General features: G+C 41.4%; 1 protein-coding gene across 1 annotated transcript in view; it reads right to left on the bottom strand.

Moving 5' to 3' along the window:
* The window catches only part of LOC145441951 (basement membrane-specific heparan sulfate proteoglycan core protein-like), an 82,889-nt gene extending 67,617 nt beyond the window's left edge, over positions 1-15,272 (bottom strand). Inside the window, exons 1-3 of the mRNA XM_080319904.1 lie at positions 14,332-15,272; positions 6,333-6,498; positions 5,670-5,741 (exon numbers count right to left, since the gene is read on the bottom strand). Of these exons, the coding sequence (XP_080176030.1) occupies positions 5,670-5,741; positions 6,333-6,498; positions 14,332-14,415 (322 nt within the window). The 5' untranslated portion in view covers positions 14,416-15,272. The remainder of the gene's footprint in view (positions 1-5,669; positions 5,742-6,332; positions 6,499-14,331) is intronic.
* Between the last annotated feature and the right edge of the window lie 4,628 nt (positions 15,273-19,900).

Here is a 19,900-nt window from a genome sequence, read left to right as displayed (position 1 = left end):
CGGGAAAGTAATAAGCCGACACGGAGCAGTGTATCAACATAAAGCAACAATAAAACCATATAGATAAATGTCTCATCTGATTAAGGGAACCTCTTCCGCCGACGGGCAGATTCATAGCAGGAGATGCGGTGAACATAAATTGCGGGTTTATATACGTAAGTATGTGAGATCGTATGTAAACATTGATGCATGATTAATATATATGCCCGGTAAATTGTGCTCACAAAACAGTTCAAATTCCTCCATGAATTGCAATCGTGATGGTTTGTAAGCAAGGCATGAAAGGTAAAATACCATACTGCTGAAGTAATCATTGAATGAAGTTTTTTTCTTGCGTTCGAGCCAACCTTCCATACTTTGAGAAGGGGAAGAGAAACTTTTAATAGCGCATAACATCTCCATTACTAGTACCGTAAACAAACCGGTCTGGGAACATATTAAAGGGAATACGTCAGACCGTAGATGCGCCTAAGATGATTTTTCCCAGTGCTGAAAGGATACACTCGTTGCAACTATTAATAAATAAAATCAATTAAGAGTATAGTTTCGTTACTACTTTACACCGTGGAAATGTGGAAATAGTGGAAATGACATATGCGTGCACAGTATTTTCAAAAAGTACAATGAAACAGGTACAGTCGGAAACAGTGGTGACGTCATAATGAGTGATAATTGACATGATACAGGGAGCATCATCAACTGCTAATTGTAAAATAATGGTGACGTAAACAGCACTGATACTTGTGCTACTACGCTCGGCGTGATACAAAACCAAGACACCAGCACGCCCCGCGACCGCAAGTATTGAATGTAATAGCGATTTCACCCCACATCACGTACTCTTGATTTATTACTCATAACCACACGATAAGAAGACTCGCTTCATCAAGTGTTCGTGTTTGACTCATCACCGAGAACAATGATGGCCTTGTGCGAAACGCTAAAAAGTTACAGCGCTTCGCGGTAACGCCGACCGGCTAGCAACAAAACGTATAGTTGTTCCAAAAGTCGGTACGTGCGACACGCCGAAAACGGATATCATAACACAACCATCGCGCGGCTATTTTGCGCCGGGCTGTATATTTACATCTTTCATTGTATTCATAAATCCGCGTGAAATCAAACAGATCACACGCCCGCGACCGATTCCATGAGAAAATATACGGGCCATGTTGATTCTGTGGGAATAGCGCGACCGTCGGCGACATAGATCGAATATATTTGCAGGCATGAGTGACATAACGTAGCGAATTCGATTTTTGGCGAAAACGAGACGACATACAACTCAATTACGGTCAGCCGTAAACGTAACGGCTCGATAAGTGGGTTGCCGGCGCAGGCATAACATCGCACGTTATGCAGCCTTTCCAGTTTATCTCATGAACCCACAATTTTTTTAAATAAATGTTGCAGATTTTTGGAAACGCACCAAATCTTTCGAATATCGGCTGAATACATCGGGGTTATCGGTGAGGGTGCGAGTAATCGGTTTTATCTTTAGCGGCTCAAAAATTCGATATCGGCAGCACTCCAGTAAACAATAAACATACAAATCATTGCCATAGGAAGCCTGATTCCGAACAAGCAAGTTATGGTCTTTGATCAAATTGTGACGAAATTGCAATAGTATGTGCAATCGGAGCGGATTACGATGGGGCTGTGCTAGAAGAAATTCATCAGTACCTGCAGCAAATACGCAATCTTAATAATCACAATCGACAACGCTGCATAAGATGTGGATGAATATCAAACCATGGCGCGGATAAGACATTTTTTGTCTATTGACAGCTCGCAGACGCCTTGCGTACAGACCGCGGTGATAATCCATTTGAGACGACATAAAGTATGATGGGTGGCTTTACGATTTGGGTTACCGGGCTTGCCAGTTGGATTTCATTCTGCTTTACGCAACAAACTATTCAAAAGCATCTATTGTTACGCGACAAATTTCACTATCGTCGAATGAGACCGTCCTGGCGTCAGGGCTACTGCCGCGTGCATTGTCCTCGGGTCAGCAAACAAACACGCGCCGTATCTTCTGTATGGGAAAGGCCGCAGATGCAAAGAGAACACACTGAGCTGTGTACACTGTACAATGTGTTCAAAAATAACCTTTTTTCCTGAATCTTTCTGGTTACTTGATTATCGTTAGGTTGCCTTAAAAAACGACGCACACCAATTTTGAATTCATTCCAACCAATATTCGCGGATTACGTAGAGTTCGAAAATTTTGAATTTGCCTAAAAATGCAAAAAAAAAAATTTTTCAAATTTTTCTGCCAACCCCATGGAATTGTTGCGCTGTCTTCAAAAACGATGCAAAACAAATTTCACTCAATTCGAAGCTGTAGAAGAGGAGTTATTTCAGTTTTTCTTTGATAATTCTGGGATTATCCTTGATTGGTGGATCATCCCAGAATTTTCAGCAAAAAACTTGAATAACTCCGCTTCTGTAGCTTGGAATTGAGTCAAATTTTTTTTCCATCGTTTTTGAAGACAGCGCAACAATTCCATAAGGTTGGAAGGAAAATTTGAAAAAAAATGTTATTTGCATTTTTAGGCAAATTCAAAATTTTCAAACTCTACGTAATCCGCGAATATTGGTTGGAATGCATTCAAATTTGGTGTGCGTCGTTTTTTAAGGCAACCTAACGATTTAATCAAGTAACCAGCAAGATTCAAGAAAAAAGGTTATTTTTGAACAGCCCTACTGTACATTAGTACAATCTGTACAAGTGTACAGTGTAACGTACATTCTGGCTCAAATGAGCGTGTAAATGCGAAAGACACATATAATGTGTGTATATAGCCTACTTTGCACAAGGATACTGTTAATAATCAGAAGAATGATTATAATGCAAAACAAGCAAACAGAAGTTCTTTAGTGCTGGGCGCAATGATTAAGTGCTCGAATATGCGGAATAAATCCGAATCAAATTTCTGCCTGTGAATATTTTCCGGTAAGCCATAGCCGATGCGGCAGTGTCCGTCGGCTACATACATTGCAGCAGATACAATGCACCAATCACAATACAACTACACAACACACACAGCAAAACACAATGCAGACTATCGCGGCAATACCATGTGCAAATACATTCAATCCCGCATTATCCGCGGCATCGCCGATTTTATGAGAGTACGAGATAGCTGTATCATTGATCGCGTACGTGAGGTCGTAAAATCGTGTCATCGTATTGATGGTAATGTAAACATCGCCAAATAGGGACAATCAAACCAAAGATACGCGAAAGGAAATCTCATTGTACCCAGCTAGTACCTACTATTTTGTTCACATATCGTAATCAAAGCCGAGAAAGACTGGAGGTAAAAGGGAACTGGGGAAAGCAAATAGTTGCACAACAGCAGCGAAACTTGATATATTTTACAAAATATCGCGTCTTGCGTTGGCGCAGAACCGTGTCCACAACAGTAATGCGGAAATCTTCAACAGGTCAGTTGGGATTCCTAAGCCCAACAATATCGCGCCAACAATATCGCGATAGAGCCCCGGCCTACGTCACAATCCCCCGAAAACGGCTGATCAAAGGCGAAACGCGACTGCAACAGACTGTAAAGCCGAGCATCGTGATGGAGCGGGACAATGCTCAATTCAATGAACGCAAATTCCTTTTAGCAGAGGCTACCTTATTGCGTCCAAATTTCCGCGATTTCGCAAATGATCGCGCGCAAGGAATGAAAGAAAAGTCTTTGTAGCATTACCGATACTTGCATATAGCAGATTATTGAAAGGAACGATTGTATTCAACCACGGCAAAAGATGTCACTCTGATAAGACCATCTTGTTGGTACAACACTCAATATACAATTGAATAGTATATTCATTAGAATTGTTCAACAATAACTTTTTTCAAATTTTACAGGCTACTTGATAAAATTGTTGGATTGCAGTACCTATAAAAACGCTGCACGTCAATTTTGGCTCAATTCCAACCTATACTGCTGCTGTAAGAGAAAAAGTTTTGGATTGATTTAATAAAAACAAATATAAGAATTTTTCAATTCTTACTGGATACCCCATGAAATTGTTAGATTGTCAACAATTTTATCAAGTAATCAATACAATGTGAAAAAAAGTTATTTTTGAACATCCCTAATATTCATATTGAAATGAGCCCGAATATTGTCGGCGACACTCGTCAGGGGTAATTGTCAGCAACTAGTAGAGAATTGAAAAGAGCATTGCATATTAGTGATGAGCATCGGAGCGGAGTCGGAGTGGATTCGGAGCGGAGTTTTGCTGATTTTGTGACAGTCGGAGCGGAGTCGGAGTTTACTACAGCTATATTTTCGGAGAATTTCGGAGAATTGTAACTTTTGTCTCCGATATCTTTGGATAGCTCTGACCAGAATACACTCTTGATTATGATTACAAACCAAAACACAGACAGTTGACACCTTGTAAAGTTGTAATATGACGGGTAACAGGCAAAAATGATTGCCAAGTGCATAAAAATCAGCCATCTGCACTGTAATTGCGGACTGGAGAGTAGACAATACTATGAGGCCAACCATATTATCACATTAATTTAGTAAAACACATTACCAAGTGTACCATGCTTGCCACTGTTTCGGATACTTGACGAGATTCATCGGAGTATCTCGGAGTCTGGGATTGAGCTCTTCGGAGTCGGAGGGAGTTTTCCTCAGACACTAAAGTCGTCGGAGGGATTCGGAGTCTCGAAAAGCCCTATCCGCGTATCACTGTTGCATATCAACCATCGTAACTGATAACGTTATCGCCAGGCGGAAGAACGCACAGTTGCAATCTCAATCCTTAGCACCATAAAACCAGAGCTGTTCAGGGTATATATATCGTCGATACTCGAGTAGAAATAAAGCCGTAAATTTCTACTCAGTTACAAGTAGAAGTAGTGAAAGATGTATCATCGAGAAAAACGCAAAGTGACTAATATGAGACTAGGTACAATCACCGACCTTCCGTTCCGTTTTCGTGATACAGGGGCTATTTCATGACAAATTCGCTGATAGCGGTGATCCCAAAAATTCCAAAATGTACATGCGGTCGGGGAGCCGCATACTTTCAATAGCCGATCGAAGACTGCTACTTCCGACATTGCAAGTTACATCTTCCCGAATAATACAAAATGACTAATAATGACGCTACAAATCGGCGCAATTTTCGACAATATATTCAGTCATCTTGATACAGCGGATATTTTACCCAGTTGACTCGTTACGACAATTTCCCTCGTAAAGGCGACGGAACTAAATTACTTTCTCTAATTTACGAAATCCATTGTGAAGTCAAGTAGAAGAGTAAGTATAGTCAAAAAGTAGAACTACTACAGTACTAGGTAGGGCATTTATATAGTATAGCTATTAGCTATGCAACATACACATACATTTATGCTCTTGTATCACCATATACGTACGCGTGTACTGATGGAACCTTTGTGTATTGTATAGTGTAGGCTAATTAAGTATATTTAATGCACAAGTTAGTGCAGTGCCAATAAGACTAAACGATGTATACATTTATACGATACAAATTTCCTATATAATAACTTTAATATAGAAGTGGTGCACAAAACCTGTGATGTGATAACCGCCATTATCATAATTTTCCTGATAATAAAATAATATTAATATTATACGTACAAAATTCCATATAGCAAAACCACTCACCCCACTCTGACGGTACTTGCGAGGGACCTTCTGTGGGAACGTCTGTCAGGTCGGGATATGCAGGCGTTGGCTCTGCGGGTTGAAACAGTTCGATAAAGCGCATATATGTCACCGACACATTGATAACTGAAGAGCTTCTTGGAGGCACAGAACTTCAATATACAGTTGAATAGTATATACTATTCAATTGTACATTGATAACTGAACGGTTTCGTAACAGAGGAAGGGGCGTGAGCTATTCAGCAATCAAGGAGAACAAATACAGTGTAAATTATCACTGTGACCGGGCACCGAATGGAAAAGGAAGGATATACGGCTATATCAAATCCCGTGAAGAATACCTTGTTACATTGGTTTTCTTTCAAATCCGTTAATTTTGTTTCGCCCGCTGACATATTTTCGCAATCTCTATTAAGCAAGAAAAGTTCAGGCAAATTCCTGGATCAATTTTAGGACACTCGAAGCGCAATATCACAAATGAGGCCTCGAGAGCATTGGAATACACTTCACACATCGTGAAGAGTGAGAGGCCTGATGAAATTTGATGGTTGACGGGTTGTGGGCGTGTCCGCTGCACGGGCACTCCCGGATATTTTCAACGAAATCACAGTATCATTTTCTATCTGTATAGTTTATGGGGTCCATGCGGCAACACATTCTCACCTTCTTCATCTCCGCTCCCATAGTCGTTATCATACTCCTCGTCGTCAGTGGGAAACACGTCTCGTTTCCGGCGTAGCAAACGCGGTGAGAACGATTCCACTTCCTCAGTCTTTATACTCCTCTTCAACCTGTAGTCGAGGATCGCCCGTCTGATTTCGTTTCTGTTCTGTAAACATTTGTTCGCTATAATTTGAGACTGTCTTACCTCAACATGTATAGGGCTTGTTGTTTGTTGTGATATTCATAGTGTTTTTCGACTACAATATTCATTTAAACCAGGCTGATATGCTTATTTTGATTCCGCATCGGATGGATTGTACCAAGGTCCACTTCTAGCTATATTGCTTTAGCAATATCCAGCTAGGATTCATTCACTGTGACATCATAAGCAGCGAAATACACGATGGCCAACAATATGCGGTTTATTATTATTCAAGCCTAACTACTTGGGACATCTCGCATCAGCGCTGGAGTACTCTGGAAATTTGTAAACTCTGTATAGTGCATTTTGCCGATTTATACCATAGCGTATGGTGCAACTCAGTAAAGGCCACTTTATTTTACTTTCACGCTCATTTCAAAGGCTAAAAACAATATAAAAAGAACATTTCTTATGGAGCTATATATCCCACGGATGGAGCGGGTTCTGTTGTCTCATTCTGCTCAAAAGGGTGCCACGCGTATACAGCACCCACTACTCCCACTGGGATATACCCCCACAAGGATTGGTATATCGGACTCGTTTCGCACGTCGAAATCGGTGTTTACAGCTAAATTTGGTATCAGAATCTGATGATGGCCTGATTTTTATCTTAATGCCATGGGATAAATTTGGTAATACACCTATTTTCCCCCATGTATTTAGAGTATGATCTTCCCAAACAGTATAAATAGGGGTGTACTTCAACGCGTGTTCAGCGATTTATGGTATTCAAGTTTTTAACGAGAGTCACAATTTACCAGTGATATTCTTTTCTAATAAGTTGATAACGGCACATCTATACTTGGGGTAAAACTGTGCTGTTCTGATAGTGGTACCGTTATCGAATTTCGGGTTCCTCCTTTCGCGCTGAATGTAGTAGGTCTGTTGAAAGGCAATTATGCGACGATATCTGACTATTATGTTATAAGACCATTCCCATAGTAAGTAGCGGTTCTATGTGACCACAGCCTTATCGTTATCTATCCACAAAATGCCTCTGGCTGGCTGGACGCAATGTAAAAACTGTTGTAAGATTGTGACTCGGCAGTCCTGGCGAGTGACATACGAATTAGTGAACGTTCTGACACGTACTAATACAAATCGCGCTGCTGCGCCGGTACCACTGGAAATAAATTCATTGGTGTGATTTGACCCAAATAGGCTACACCAGTGACCGAGTGAGGAACTGAGGATGTTCGGCAACCAGACGAAATTGTTGAGGGAGAAAGCGAGCGATGCGCAGGCGACCGCCAGCTGACCAAACCACTGTAACCAGGGGTGCAATGTTCACGCAACACTGTCTCAATATACTCTGTGTACCTGCAACTGCAAAGTATCTCCCGAGTGCCCAAATAAAATTGGTCGTCTTCGATCGCGCCTATCGTAATAGTTATCAACTACAAGACACGTAATTGTGGCGTTCTATTGTAAATTTGTAATCTAATCGAAACTGTTGCATTCTGTACTTGGTGTTGGTGGTATTGGTTCCAATCAGAACAGAGGGTAGATTTCATGGCGGTTGCAGCGTATCGAGAATGCAACACCAGGCCGTCAGGTGTTCTGACCCGGCTTGCAATCAGCTGCGCGATTTAACATACAACACAATTTTCGTTTTGCTCCGTAGAATGAGTATAAACCAACTTCGCTGCACACCACAGTGCAAGACTTATGTAGAACACTGTGCTATGTACTGTACATAACACGCTAGGCGTCTTTCGTTGGACGAAAACACTTCAACACCTGGCATGGCACCACCGTAAGCAAGATTTCATAATTTAAAAATATGAAAAGAGTTCTTTCAATTAACCTCTCCATAAAAGGATGCTATAGAGAAGCATGGAAAGTATCTTACTGAGAACGTGTACTGTGCACACCGTCGCCATCGGTTTTCAAGTTTTCAAACCGTACTTTGTGATCGTGTCCTTGTTATTTTAGTCACAATGGATCAGCTAATTCATGACATTGTGTAAAATATTTTCCGCCTCCGAAACATTCCGCCAAGGAAGAGTATCATGCTCAGTTTAGTTGTCATCAAATTATCCAAAGGAGGCCTATACCGTTAAAATTTCAGTATCGATCCCGCCATACGAAATGTTGTCGACCTCGGGACCACACAATAGTCCTAAAACGGAATAAATGTTCGCGGTCACATATGCGCACAACCATCAGACAGACACTCTTAAACTCTGCATTCTTTTTGCGTAAATTATCAGTAATCTTATTTTTTTACTTGAGACCGGGGCCTACGTATTACGCTTCGACACAAATCATAAGAACATTCAAGAAATCGCCCCAGATATTCACAATGAATTCCAACGTACCCACTGCACCGATCGAAATATCGTTATTACGACCTCATATCTCCCCTCCTTACATAGATCTTCTATTCATTACAAAAACATAAGGCAAAGTGCGTCCGTAACGTATTTTACGTAAAATTGACGGATATATGATTACCGTATATAAAAAATATCATTTTTGTCATCGTAAATAGGCTCACAAGTGGAAATGAAACCACTCCAGCCGTCTCGATAAAATGAGACCATTCATTGCGGCCCGATTCCGTCAATTGCTTTGAAGTATTCGAAATTACGCTCTTCGCATATCGGACTTGGAAAGGCAAATAATTGGACGCGACAAATATATAATGACGGGTCTCACGGCCTTGTGACCGTGAATGTAAGATTACCGAAGTGAGATTTATGCGTTTTGGTAAATACTACAATTCGATGCAATTAGGATGGCGTCGTGCCGGATGAGGTGAAAGGGCTGTCCGATACAACTAGAAAACGGAAGTACACACTGAGATGAACGTTGAACAACAAAAGGGGAATTGGACGGGGAATATAACACGGCTTGCCCCTGAATATACCCACGCTGGTTAAGATCACACATCGAGCTCGCAATGTTGAAGATATAATTATATCATATTGTACAATGTACATCGAGCGGTAACAAAGCCGCATAGGCCACCGCGGTCGGGATATTCTGGACGGAATAGCATTTACCGTTAACACTTAACAGATATAGTAATTGCAAACCCGGTTTATCAAGACTTGCAGATACGGTGGATTTGCGGGTGGATTTGCGGTTTATGGAGACAATGTAGACTCAAAGCCAACTAGATATTCCGATGTCTCTCATGGCGATCTTGAACAATGCGGTCTAAGAGTTTCCGGATACGACCAGAGGCGGTCAGTAACTAAGTACAGTCGTCTACACTAAATTCGTGTACCCGATAACCCAAGCAACCGCTTTATTCGGCCCAAATGATAGTGAAGGAAACAAAAGTGAAAATTCTACGTAAAAAACTCCCGTTAATTCGGACAGTTCTCCGCTTAATTCGGACACAGGCTCGCAATTTCTATCGTCTAGTTATGACGAAATAAGCAGTAATTCGTTCGTTAACACAAGACGAGTAATTACGGTGAAACAAAGGCGATCCATGCAGCAGCAATCGACAATGAAGTCATACAAAGCAGTGATTCTTTCAAACATGACTTGTCCGAAACGAGTTGTAGGCTACTTTTGACAACTTTTTTTATAACACTTGTACCATTTTGACGAACGCGTAAAGTATACCATGAACTCTTTATTGCGATGCAATAATACGTTCCACGCTTCCGAATAAATTCGAAAATTTAATGTTTATTTCCCTAATCAATGGAAAAGCACTCAACTCCATGAATTTTCCAATTGAGATATAAAATTCCAATATATCTGGCGGACCGGTAGGAAACTTCAGGCTACTTTTCAGGCAAACATGGCGTAGAACATTTACTTTGGTATTTATTTGGAAATCGCTAGTTCTGCTTGTTCTTGGGTAGAAATCCACCTTGTAACCTCTGCCACTGCCTGAACAAGAGTAGCCAGCGTATCCACACATCGACAAAATCATCTTTCTGAAACTACCGGTATCCGATTACTTTTCAGGCTAATAAATCGCTTGCAGCTGTGCATAAAATTACGATACCTTTACTTCTACGTGAGCACAGACTTTGACTACATCTGGACCATACTTACAGAGTATTATACTTCAGTCTTACCAGCATTTATTATTCACCACCAATAATTTGGCTTCGCCGTACATCGACTCTGATTTGGGTTTGCAGTAACACACTAACACTGGCACGACATTGACGTACAATGTTTTTGAGAAGCGAGTGGCGCAGTTGGTTAAATGGGTTCGAATCCCGGTTCCGACCATCTTCTACGTGACGGAGGTTTCTCTGGGCTCCTCATCGCCGATCTCACTACGACCGTATTGCATTTAAAAGAGCCCGGACTGCAAGTGAGCAGTGCTGCAAGTCGGCAGCATGCAGGGACCACGGTGGGCAGTTGGGCAGTGGGCTGGGCACGCATGGGAGCGAGAGACCGACGGTTGACTCAGAGAAAGAATGAAAATCATCCCCAACAGTACGAAAGTCAAAGACGCTACGAACATTACAAAAATCCGCGTCGTGGTGCACATAGCCTGAAAAAGACGATAAGCGCAACTGTGTTGCGTCAATTAATAATAATTAGGACAAGTTTTTGCAACTTTTTTTACAGCTTCCAGCAGCTTCCTAAATACTCGTAAGATATGTAGAATGCTGTTTTAGGCTGTTTGAAGGAATCTTATAGTGCAACTTTTTGCAACTTTTGTCCATTTTTTTTCATGCAACTCTTTGCAACATTTTGCAACTTTTTCGATTTTGCATGAAAGTATTTTCGGTTTTGGTGAAATACACAGCCAAATTCGACTGAAACACCGTAAATCAGCACCGAAGTACGGGTATTTCGGGGGCTGAGCCGGTAAATTGACCTTTTTTTAGTCAACCGAGCAAAATGTGGTCTTTTAGTGCAACTTTTGCAACTTTTGTCAAAAATAAATAAATAAATGCAACTTTCCGCGGATTTAACTGCAACAAAAACTTGCCCTAATAACAATGCAATGTTCTTCCCAATTCTCATCTCTACTAGTTGCTGACGATTACCCCTGACAAGTACCAGCCGAAAATATTCAGGTTTATTTCAATATGAATATACTGCACTATTCAATTCTCAATTGTGTACTTTTTGTTTGTTTTACGCACGCCGGCTTCACATGTAACCAAAACCCGCTAAAACGCCGGCTGTATCCACATTAGGTTTACGTCAAACCTGTATTTTTGACAAATTACACATTCTATTTACTGTCACTTCAATCAATTCCCCATTATTGCCATTGCCTACAAACTCCAAATAAGGATTCCAATCGAATTTGACATATTTCAATCCCCAAGCCTAGAGTAAACATACAGTACGAAGCAGACCTATTCAACTATTGACCTTCCTATTTGTAACCTTTGCAGATACGAGCAAAGGTTTTACTGCAATCCGGCCGGGTGCTGATAGATTTATCGTGAACTGAGAAAACACGATAACGAGTCGCTCAATCCGCTGGGAGATAACTAAAAGCTCCCCGAACGAATGAGGAGATAATGCCGTGGATTAAATTCAACGCGTTTGAACAAAGTCCGCCGTACTCTCGTTACCAAGTTAGAGTAGTGACACTAACCAGATTTGGTGTGTCTATATAGTCGGCGTTTGCAGATGGATAAGGCGAAAAACCAAGAAAGCGACCATCGTAAATTTTCATCATAACAAACCTGATAGCGGCGGAAGTCGTGAATAGGCAGATTTGACCGCTGTACTCAGCAATTCAGATTGAACGCACATTAACAACGGCTGAAAACTAGGGCCGGGAACATTGATTCAGGTATTAACTCTAATGGTTCCAGTCTGGTGGTGACAGACGGTCTTTTTCGAGTACAGGTACTGAAAATTACACGATCATTGCCAGTGAGAGTTAATTTATCAGCGAGAATTATAGTTTCGAATTTCGATACTACTTTTCACTGTGGAAGCGGAGTGGCAGGCTGTGAGTCTAGATTGCTGGAATCTCAGCATAAGAAATCATTGCACGTTACAGTGGAAATGACATATTTGTGAAGTCGAGATCAACCCACCGCATTGTCATAATGTGCAATGAAACGAATGGTCGAAAAAAATACAAAATATCAGGCCCATAAGTGTAAAAATATGCAGAAATCGCTCCATGAATTTTACTTATCTTTTGGTACATTTGGTCGAGAATAACATCATAAATACGCTTTAATCAGAAGGAGAACGATGCATTCAGGTGGTAGGTATATCCACGGTATTATTTGTTGTGTTGTATTTATTATAAATGTATTCAGTCATATTCCCGGAGCATTAGGTAATGCCATTGTTTGGAATGATTATGATTATGCGAATGCGTAGCTTTGAAAGATGTAGGCTACTTACTGCACAATAGAAATGCACATGGTTCCGGTAAAAGTGTGCATCGAGAGTTATTTCCCTAGTTTTACCGAAATTAACCACCTTAATTCTTGATAGAATACGGAATGTCGCAGACAGTAATAAACTTTGTCACACCCAAAACCTGATTCAGCATTAGACATTTTGACCTTGTGTGTAATCCGACAATTCGGTTTGACTCGAACATAACTCCAAATACGAGCCAAGCTGTTACAAGCCTATCGGTCAACACACACTCTCAGATCGTTGGAAAGTGAATGGAGCGCATTTATCAAGTTACTTCGATTTATTTAATTGAAACAGAGTGGATCGAAAGTGCTAATCGGTCAACAAACAACGTACAAAGAATATTGTCGGGTGTTTACATCATCAAAGTCGATCCAGGCCTGATAACAATTGACTGAACGCGCGGGACTATAGCACAAGCGATTTTGTTCGCATTGGAAGATTGTTTAGGGGCCCGTAACAACTACATAGTGACGCTAATGCACACTGCACACTGCACAGATATATTTACCCATCGTTCTAAATTGCGTATTTTGTACAGCGCCACGGCGCATCCAAAAAAATTGATCGCTCATTCTCAGCGTACCATTCTTGATCGAATCGGCTGATAATGATAGTTCCAACCTACGGGGGATTATTATTCAGCGACTAGCCAACACCGTGAGTCACATACACCACTGTAACTTGCGATCAGGTTAGCCTGACTCACGAGAGAATTCTTTCGCTGCGTCGTACCAGATTGAGGTCTACGTTTTCAATTTGACAGAAACGTGAAAGTTGGCGGTTAACCTCTAAAGTACACACCAAATCTCGACACATTTTGACCATTAATGTAATTGATAGTGAAGGCAATGGCGAGCCGCCGATGCCGGTAGTTGATTGCAGTTTGGCGATGACACAAGCCACGTGAAACCAAGCGTGGTGTAAGTTTCACAGCGTTCGCACACCTGAATTGTAGTCACGGGAAGGCCCGTAAGAATGCCAAAAGTTCAGGGTCGTCAACTATTGGCGTTGCATTAAATAAATCCTAATAATTACCACCACAGATGCGACACGTATTTCACAACAAGACAACATCATACTCCACGGGCCTACAAGCCTAGAACCGATAACCATGATTTGCCAATCGCCATGAGTTACGAACGACACTAGTTGCATATATATTATGACGTTGTAATCAGGGAAATGGCGTCGTTCGAAAAGCATGTTTGATTGTTCACTGTCAGTTAAGAAGTTCCGATTGACAAAGGATGTATTATGCAATGTAGCCTTGCATCTGCGTGTCGGTCCAAGCATAACCATGAACCAAGCCTTACTTCTGCAAGTGATACCGGTTATGACTATAGCCATGGCCTACTAAAAACAGGCCATGTTATAGCACGCTTTTGCAACAGAAAAGCAAACATTCATTTCGAAACACAGTACAAGGCGGTCTTACGGTAATTGATAGCCACTCACTCATCTCACCAAATGTATGTCTTCTACAGTGAAGCATGGTACTATAACAAGCAGAAGTATAGCTATCGTTTTCAGCCCGGGATCCGCCATCATCACGCAGGAAATATCGACGATCGCACGGTAAATCCAATGTTACCACTCCTCAGCCCTCGCAGGTAGCGTAATCCGATTCAACCCAGGGAAAGCAGGTCTTTACGTAAACCGATACACATCGACTATTCTGAGTTTCACAAAATAATCTTGTAGCCGGCGCTTTATTCCTTCGAGCAGAATAGTCCTAAGGCAATTGAAATCGGTGTGCAATTACAGGACTAATCGTAGACAATTGCATCAACTTCTAACGAAACCGCGGTTTTCCCGAGGCCAAAATCATTGCCAACTACAGAAGCGCTCAATGAATAAAATGTATTGTACTAAACAGCTATTTCCGAATTTTGTACACTAGACAGCGTGCATACGATAGGCATAAAAGCACCGCGTTCGGAATCGCTGCCTATATCAGCGGAACACAACAGCGGAGAATTTACGTTTATAAACCGGCACGCTGTTCCTGTAAACTCCGAGCTGTGCTTTCAAGGCCTGATGACTTCGCTTCGCCTGGCCACTATTCCTTCTAACACATATCCATTGAGAAGTTCCTGTTTGTAAGCAGAGGTTTACTTAAAAGACTCGGACGTTCGCGGTCGCTTATATTTGCCCTGTAAACCGATGAGAAAAGAGCGCTATCTACTCGCTTGTTACGGTTCAGACGTTTATTTCCGTCTCGAAAAACTTTGATAACATCGTCGTAAGATTGAACCGCCGGAGACGTATCCGCTGACGAGATGGTTTCAAGTCACAGTCTGCGGAATAACCACTTAAATTGACTCGTGGACGCTGATGGGACATGTGCATTACAATTAGTCAAATCTCGCACGTGCAATACATTTAGTTCAGCACGTCTGTCAATGTAGATTTCAAAACAGGTTTATGCGGCACCAGAATAAAAGCCTACTTTGAAATTGGCCAATTAACGCTTTTCAAACTGTCTTTCATCCGTGGTAAATGCCCGTAAATCAGCATTGACTCGACTATAACACGACAACAACGTCCCTAATGCTAATGACTGATTAGAATTTACAATTCAATTCGTAACATGAAGTGCTCCCGGGCCAGCTATGTGGCTTACCCTTATTGTGGTCATCCTGATATAGGTCAACTAACTAACTGACCGATAGATCGCTTCATAACCCTTCGTAATCAATAGCACATGTCATACCTTCTCACGGCGCAGTAAAAATTCTAATTGGAATATAATGTTATCCCAGTTGACATCATTTATTGTATCATTGACGTCTGAAAGTTCCATCAGATTGAAGTGTAGGCTCGCCATCTAACGGAATGAATATTGGGAAGATCGTAACGTGTGGATGTCGTTCCTGGAGCACGTCTCAGGTCTGCAAATAAACGTATTCATGTGGCAGAAAGCATGCATGGGCTAAACGCAGCATGAGACTTCGTCAGATAACACGTGGCAACAGAATGCATATTGCCGTAGCATAGCCAACTCATTTTTCTGATTAATGACGGTATCGTTAGTGTCGATTTACCTAGCTAGAAATTCAGATACAGATACAGATTGATGCTCAATATCAAATCCTTTGAACCATCATGCTTTGTCTTGTGGTATTTTCTTGTTTCTACGTCATCATCATTAGTTTATTGGTTTACGTGACTTAATTAATTGCAATGAGGTGAGGGTTTTTCGTTGAAATTCTGCAATTCCATAAACAAGTCGACGTCATGATTCTGAATTAGGTGCGCTGGATATGATGAGTATTATTCAGTTTCGAGGCGTGAATGAATTGGTGTGTGAACCAAATGTCGTCATGAAGTCCGTTATCCTTTATCGCAGTATTATGTGGACTGTCACATATGACTATAAAGTAATCATTAGTCAGACTTTGAAAGGGTTTCGCGCTGTGTTTCCACACGAGGGGTGGAGCAGAGTAGTAGACACAGTTCCTCTTATGAATGACACGTGAGTGAGTAAGCTAATTCCATGATTTTGGCAGCGTTCATGTCTAGGATTCCCGTGATATTTGATACGTTCTTATGCAGTTAAGCAGGATGGAAGTTTAGCGCGCGCTCATTTCGTGCTGAATCGCTGAAGCATTTGAAACGCTATTAGCTACCGGATATCACTTCCTATTATAGTCTCAGAGCACATTCGTCCTTTTAGATAAACGTGACTTTAGCAAAACGGCGTGTATATTTATGCAGGTGATAGGGATAATGAGCTAGCTCATCTTTTTATATCGCCGAGATTATTGCGATAGGGGGAATTAGATAGGATGCATAGGTGTTGATGCAATATTCAATGTAATTAGTAATCTCCAGATTTACCGTGGTCGCGTATAATGCTGTATTATTAAACAATGTTGTTGCGACATTGCGCGTATTTGTTGACTTGGATCAAGATGACATTGACACGCGTTCGTCATTATTTCGCGATGACAGCAATACGGAATCCGTCAGAACAGAAAACTGATGTAATTTCGCACAATATTCCCACACATCAAGTACCTCACCGCGTGGGAGCATGACACAATCCAAAGTGAACCTGCGCCGTGTGGCCGAGTTTGACTCTAGCAATTGTACCGAGAAATGATTTCCTTTGCGGGGATTCAATTGCCCTTTGTTTCCACTCCTGACATTTATCTTTCTGATACTATTACCACTTGAAAACAGGACGGCGACACAGCTCGTGAGACTGCTACACAGCTAAGCAGGTTTCTTGGAATGGTTTGAATTCGGCTGTTGCACATGTCGGCTGGACCGCAAGGGTAGATAATGGCTATTCTTTGATTTCGTTATTGATTTCGTATAACTATCCTCGCTAATTAATGAAGTTCAGAACTGATTGACAAGGGAGGTAATGTTAACCAGCAGGCTGCCAGCACTCTTGCGTGGTTTGTAGTAGGCCTAATATAGAATATTATTACAATGCCGCATTGACGTGTGCACTGTGCAGCCGGTGTGGGCCTACTGTTATCTGCCATTAAATTATATTATCACCTTTTCATATCATTACCCCCGATATGAACAGTTTGAACTACAATTACCGCATTTCAAAAAACAGCTGGTCTCTAGTGATTCCCAAACAGGATACAACGGCACACTAGTGTGACGCTACAGATTCTCAGGTGTGACGCGAGTCTTTCTGAAACTTTGAAAAATGACTGTTTCATACTGAAGATGTGAAATATATATAGACAAGCATATCCGACTTGAAAGCGGCCAAACTTCTCCAATAGCAAATAAATAAGCAGATGTGACCGTGTCCATAAAACCAATCATGGCATTGTCGATGAGTTGGACAATGCCCACATCATAATTGTATCTGCTACGTCGCGAAGAAATTATTTGATTTGTCTCATATCAACTCACAAAGAAATCGTGACGCAATTCATGAGCACATTATCTGAACTTCAACTTACACTTCAACAATACTTGTCAGGATTTGCTGTAAACAAGTTAATCGGTATGCGAACATATTTTCTTTACATTTCAACTGAAATTAAAAGCTGTAACCGAGACACACTGCTTGGAAAACGACGCAATGTGGGTATGTTTGTCAACAACTAAACATCGTTTCAGTCGTCTATATGTTCGTATAAACAAGTATAGCCATTACCAAGTGAAAAAAATTTTAAGCAACTTTTTGTAAGTGAACCGCGAGCCTGCAAAGTTTGGGAACTCCTGTTATAATGTCAAAATACACACTCGAATGTCCGTTTAGAGTGGTGAAGCGGTTGTGGATTCTGGCCATGTAGCATCAAGATGTTAAATCTTGAAATAAAGACAGGATAAGGCAGTAACTCGTATCACTGTTGATTACAAGGTTGTTGCGATGCCGTTTCGGATACTTGTACTTCACTGCAGCGTTATGAAGGATAATGTGTCACAAATGTTATCGATTTTCTGAAAATAATTATGTATATATTTACAATATGTATCTTCCCTCCTGAATTCGTTTTTGTTGTTCGATTTCACGTATTCCAGCCAATGTTCCCTCTAAGCTGCGCACGTGCGCAAATGCGCAGTGCTGAAACGGTCTCTGCGCACAGAAAATCTACGCTGCGCACAAAAAATCAGAAATGATGTTTTTTTATAGTTGTTGCGCACTGTTGTCCAATGGACCACGCAGGCGCGCAGATTCGTGAAAATTAAGATGGAACATTGCCAGGGCCAAATAGTGTTATCACTGAAGTCTGAAACCAAGGTACCAGTGCGCCCCGCAAAGGTAACTATTGCGCTTAGTGAAGAAATGAGTGTTCACAATCACCTGCGCCTCACGGAAGATATTTTTTTAGTATGGCCTCGTACACGTGAGCGATACTGATATCATTTCAATAGCGCATTATTTTTTGGGAATGGCGAAATAACATGGTTTAACAAAGTTATAAATAACAATGGGCTAGCTCGGAGTTAATCTGCGAGAAACTAACGAATGATAGTCTTCTCCGCGTGGCATGAACATTGCGTAAGATTTACTCAGGACCGTAACTTTCGCACCCCAAACCCCTCAATTGGAGGGGCCGAGCTCGAAGGGGGTCCAAAATTATTTCGAGAATTAACATAAATCTTGGTGTATTTTTTGAAATTTTTCAGGAATTTTTTTTCGCGCTACGCGCGTTTTATTATTGTAAGATATTTGATTATTGGGTACCCTTTCCTAACAAAAATCAGGCATGATTTATAGAAATGGGCAGTTGGGCGTCGGTCGTTACCACATCATGACGCGCTAAGACATATGAAGCTAAAGGCTATGTAACATGCGAATCCAAGAAGTGCGCCAGAACGATCAGCAGCGAGAAAACCTTGGGCGAAAAAGACTGCCCCGGTGCTGACCGAAAACTTCGATATATACAACTATATGTGTAGTTGTTCATGTCCATGGGCGCCTGAATGGATGGCACCGAATGTTCCTGTCCTGGCGATCCGAGTCCCACAACAAGGCAAATGCCATATCGAGGGAACATTATTTTCCAGTTAAGAAATACCAATTTGAAATCGTGTACGTCTTTTACTTTAGTACGTTTTGGCGATTTCAATATCTTTTGACATAGCAGATAGGGGGTCACGAAATAGCATCATGTAACGAAGTCATTATATCAACGGGTACGCCCGAAGATGTTTTATTATTATTTAGAGGGCCTATCTATTCCAACACACCTCACTGGATCAGCTCTACCGGTAAATCTGATTATGTGAGCAGGGAGAGGATAAAAATTGATAGCAATATATATGCAATTCCCGATCATATTGGCCGATGCAATCATGAATTATAGAATTTTTTTCGCGCCTCGCGCGTTTAGGGACGCTACTACTAAATGGCCACCCAATGTACATGATAAGTATCGGAAGAAACCTAGAGCCGTAGGGGGGTCTGGGGGGCGAAGCCCCCAGTAGTTAGTTTATCACCCTATTGGAGGGTGGTTGCGCACTGTTGTCCGAGGACCTGCGCAGTGAGTTGGCGTGTTTGCGCAGACTCTTGAAAAATTAGAGGGAACATTGATTCCAGCACTACGTAGCA

Source organism: Botryllus schlosseri, chromosome 6 (genome assembly GCF_051294905.1).
Source record: "Botryllus schlosseri isolate E-star chromosome 6, Bs_hap1, whole genome shotgun sequence".
NCBI classification, from domain to species: domain Eukaryota; kingdom Metazoa; phylum Chordata; class Ascidiacea; order Stolidobranchia; family Styelidae; genus Botryllus; species Botryllus schlosseri.
This window is presented reverse-complemented; position numbering and strand designations above follow the sequence as displayed.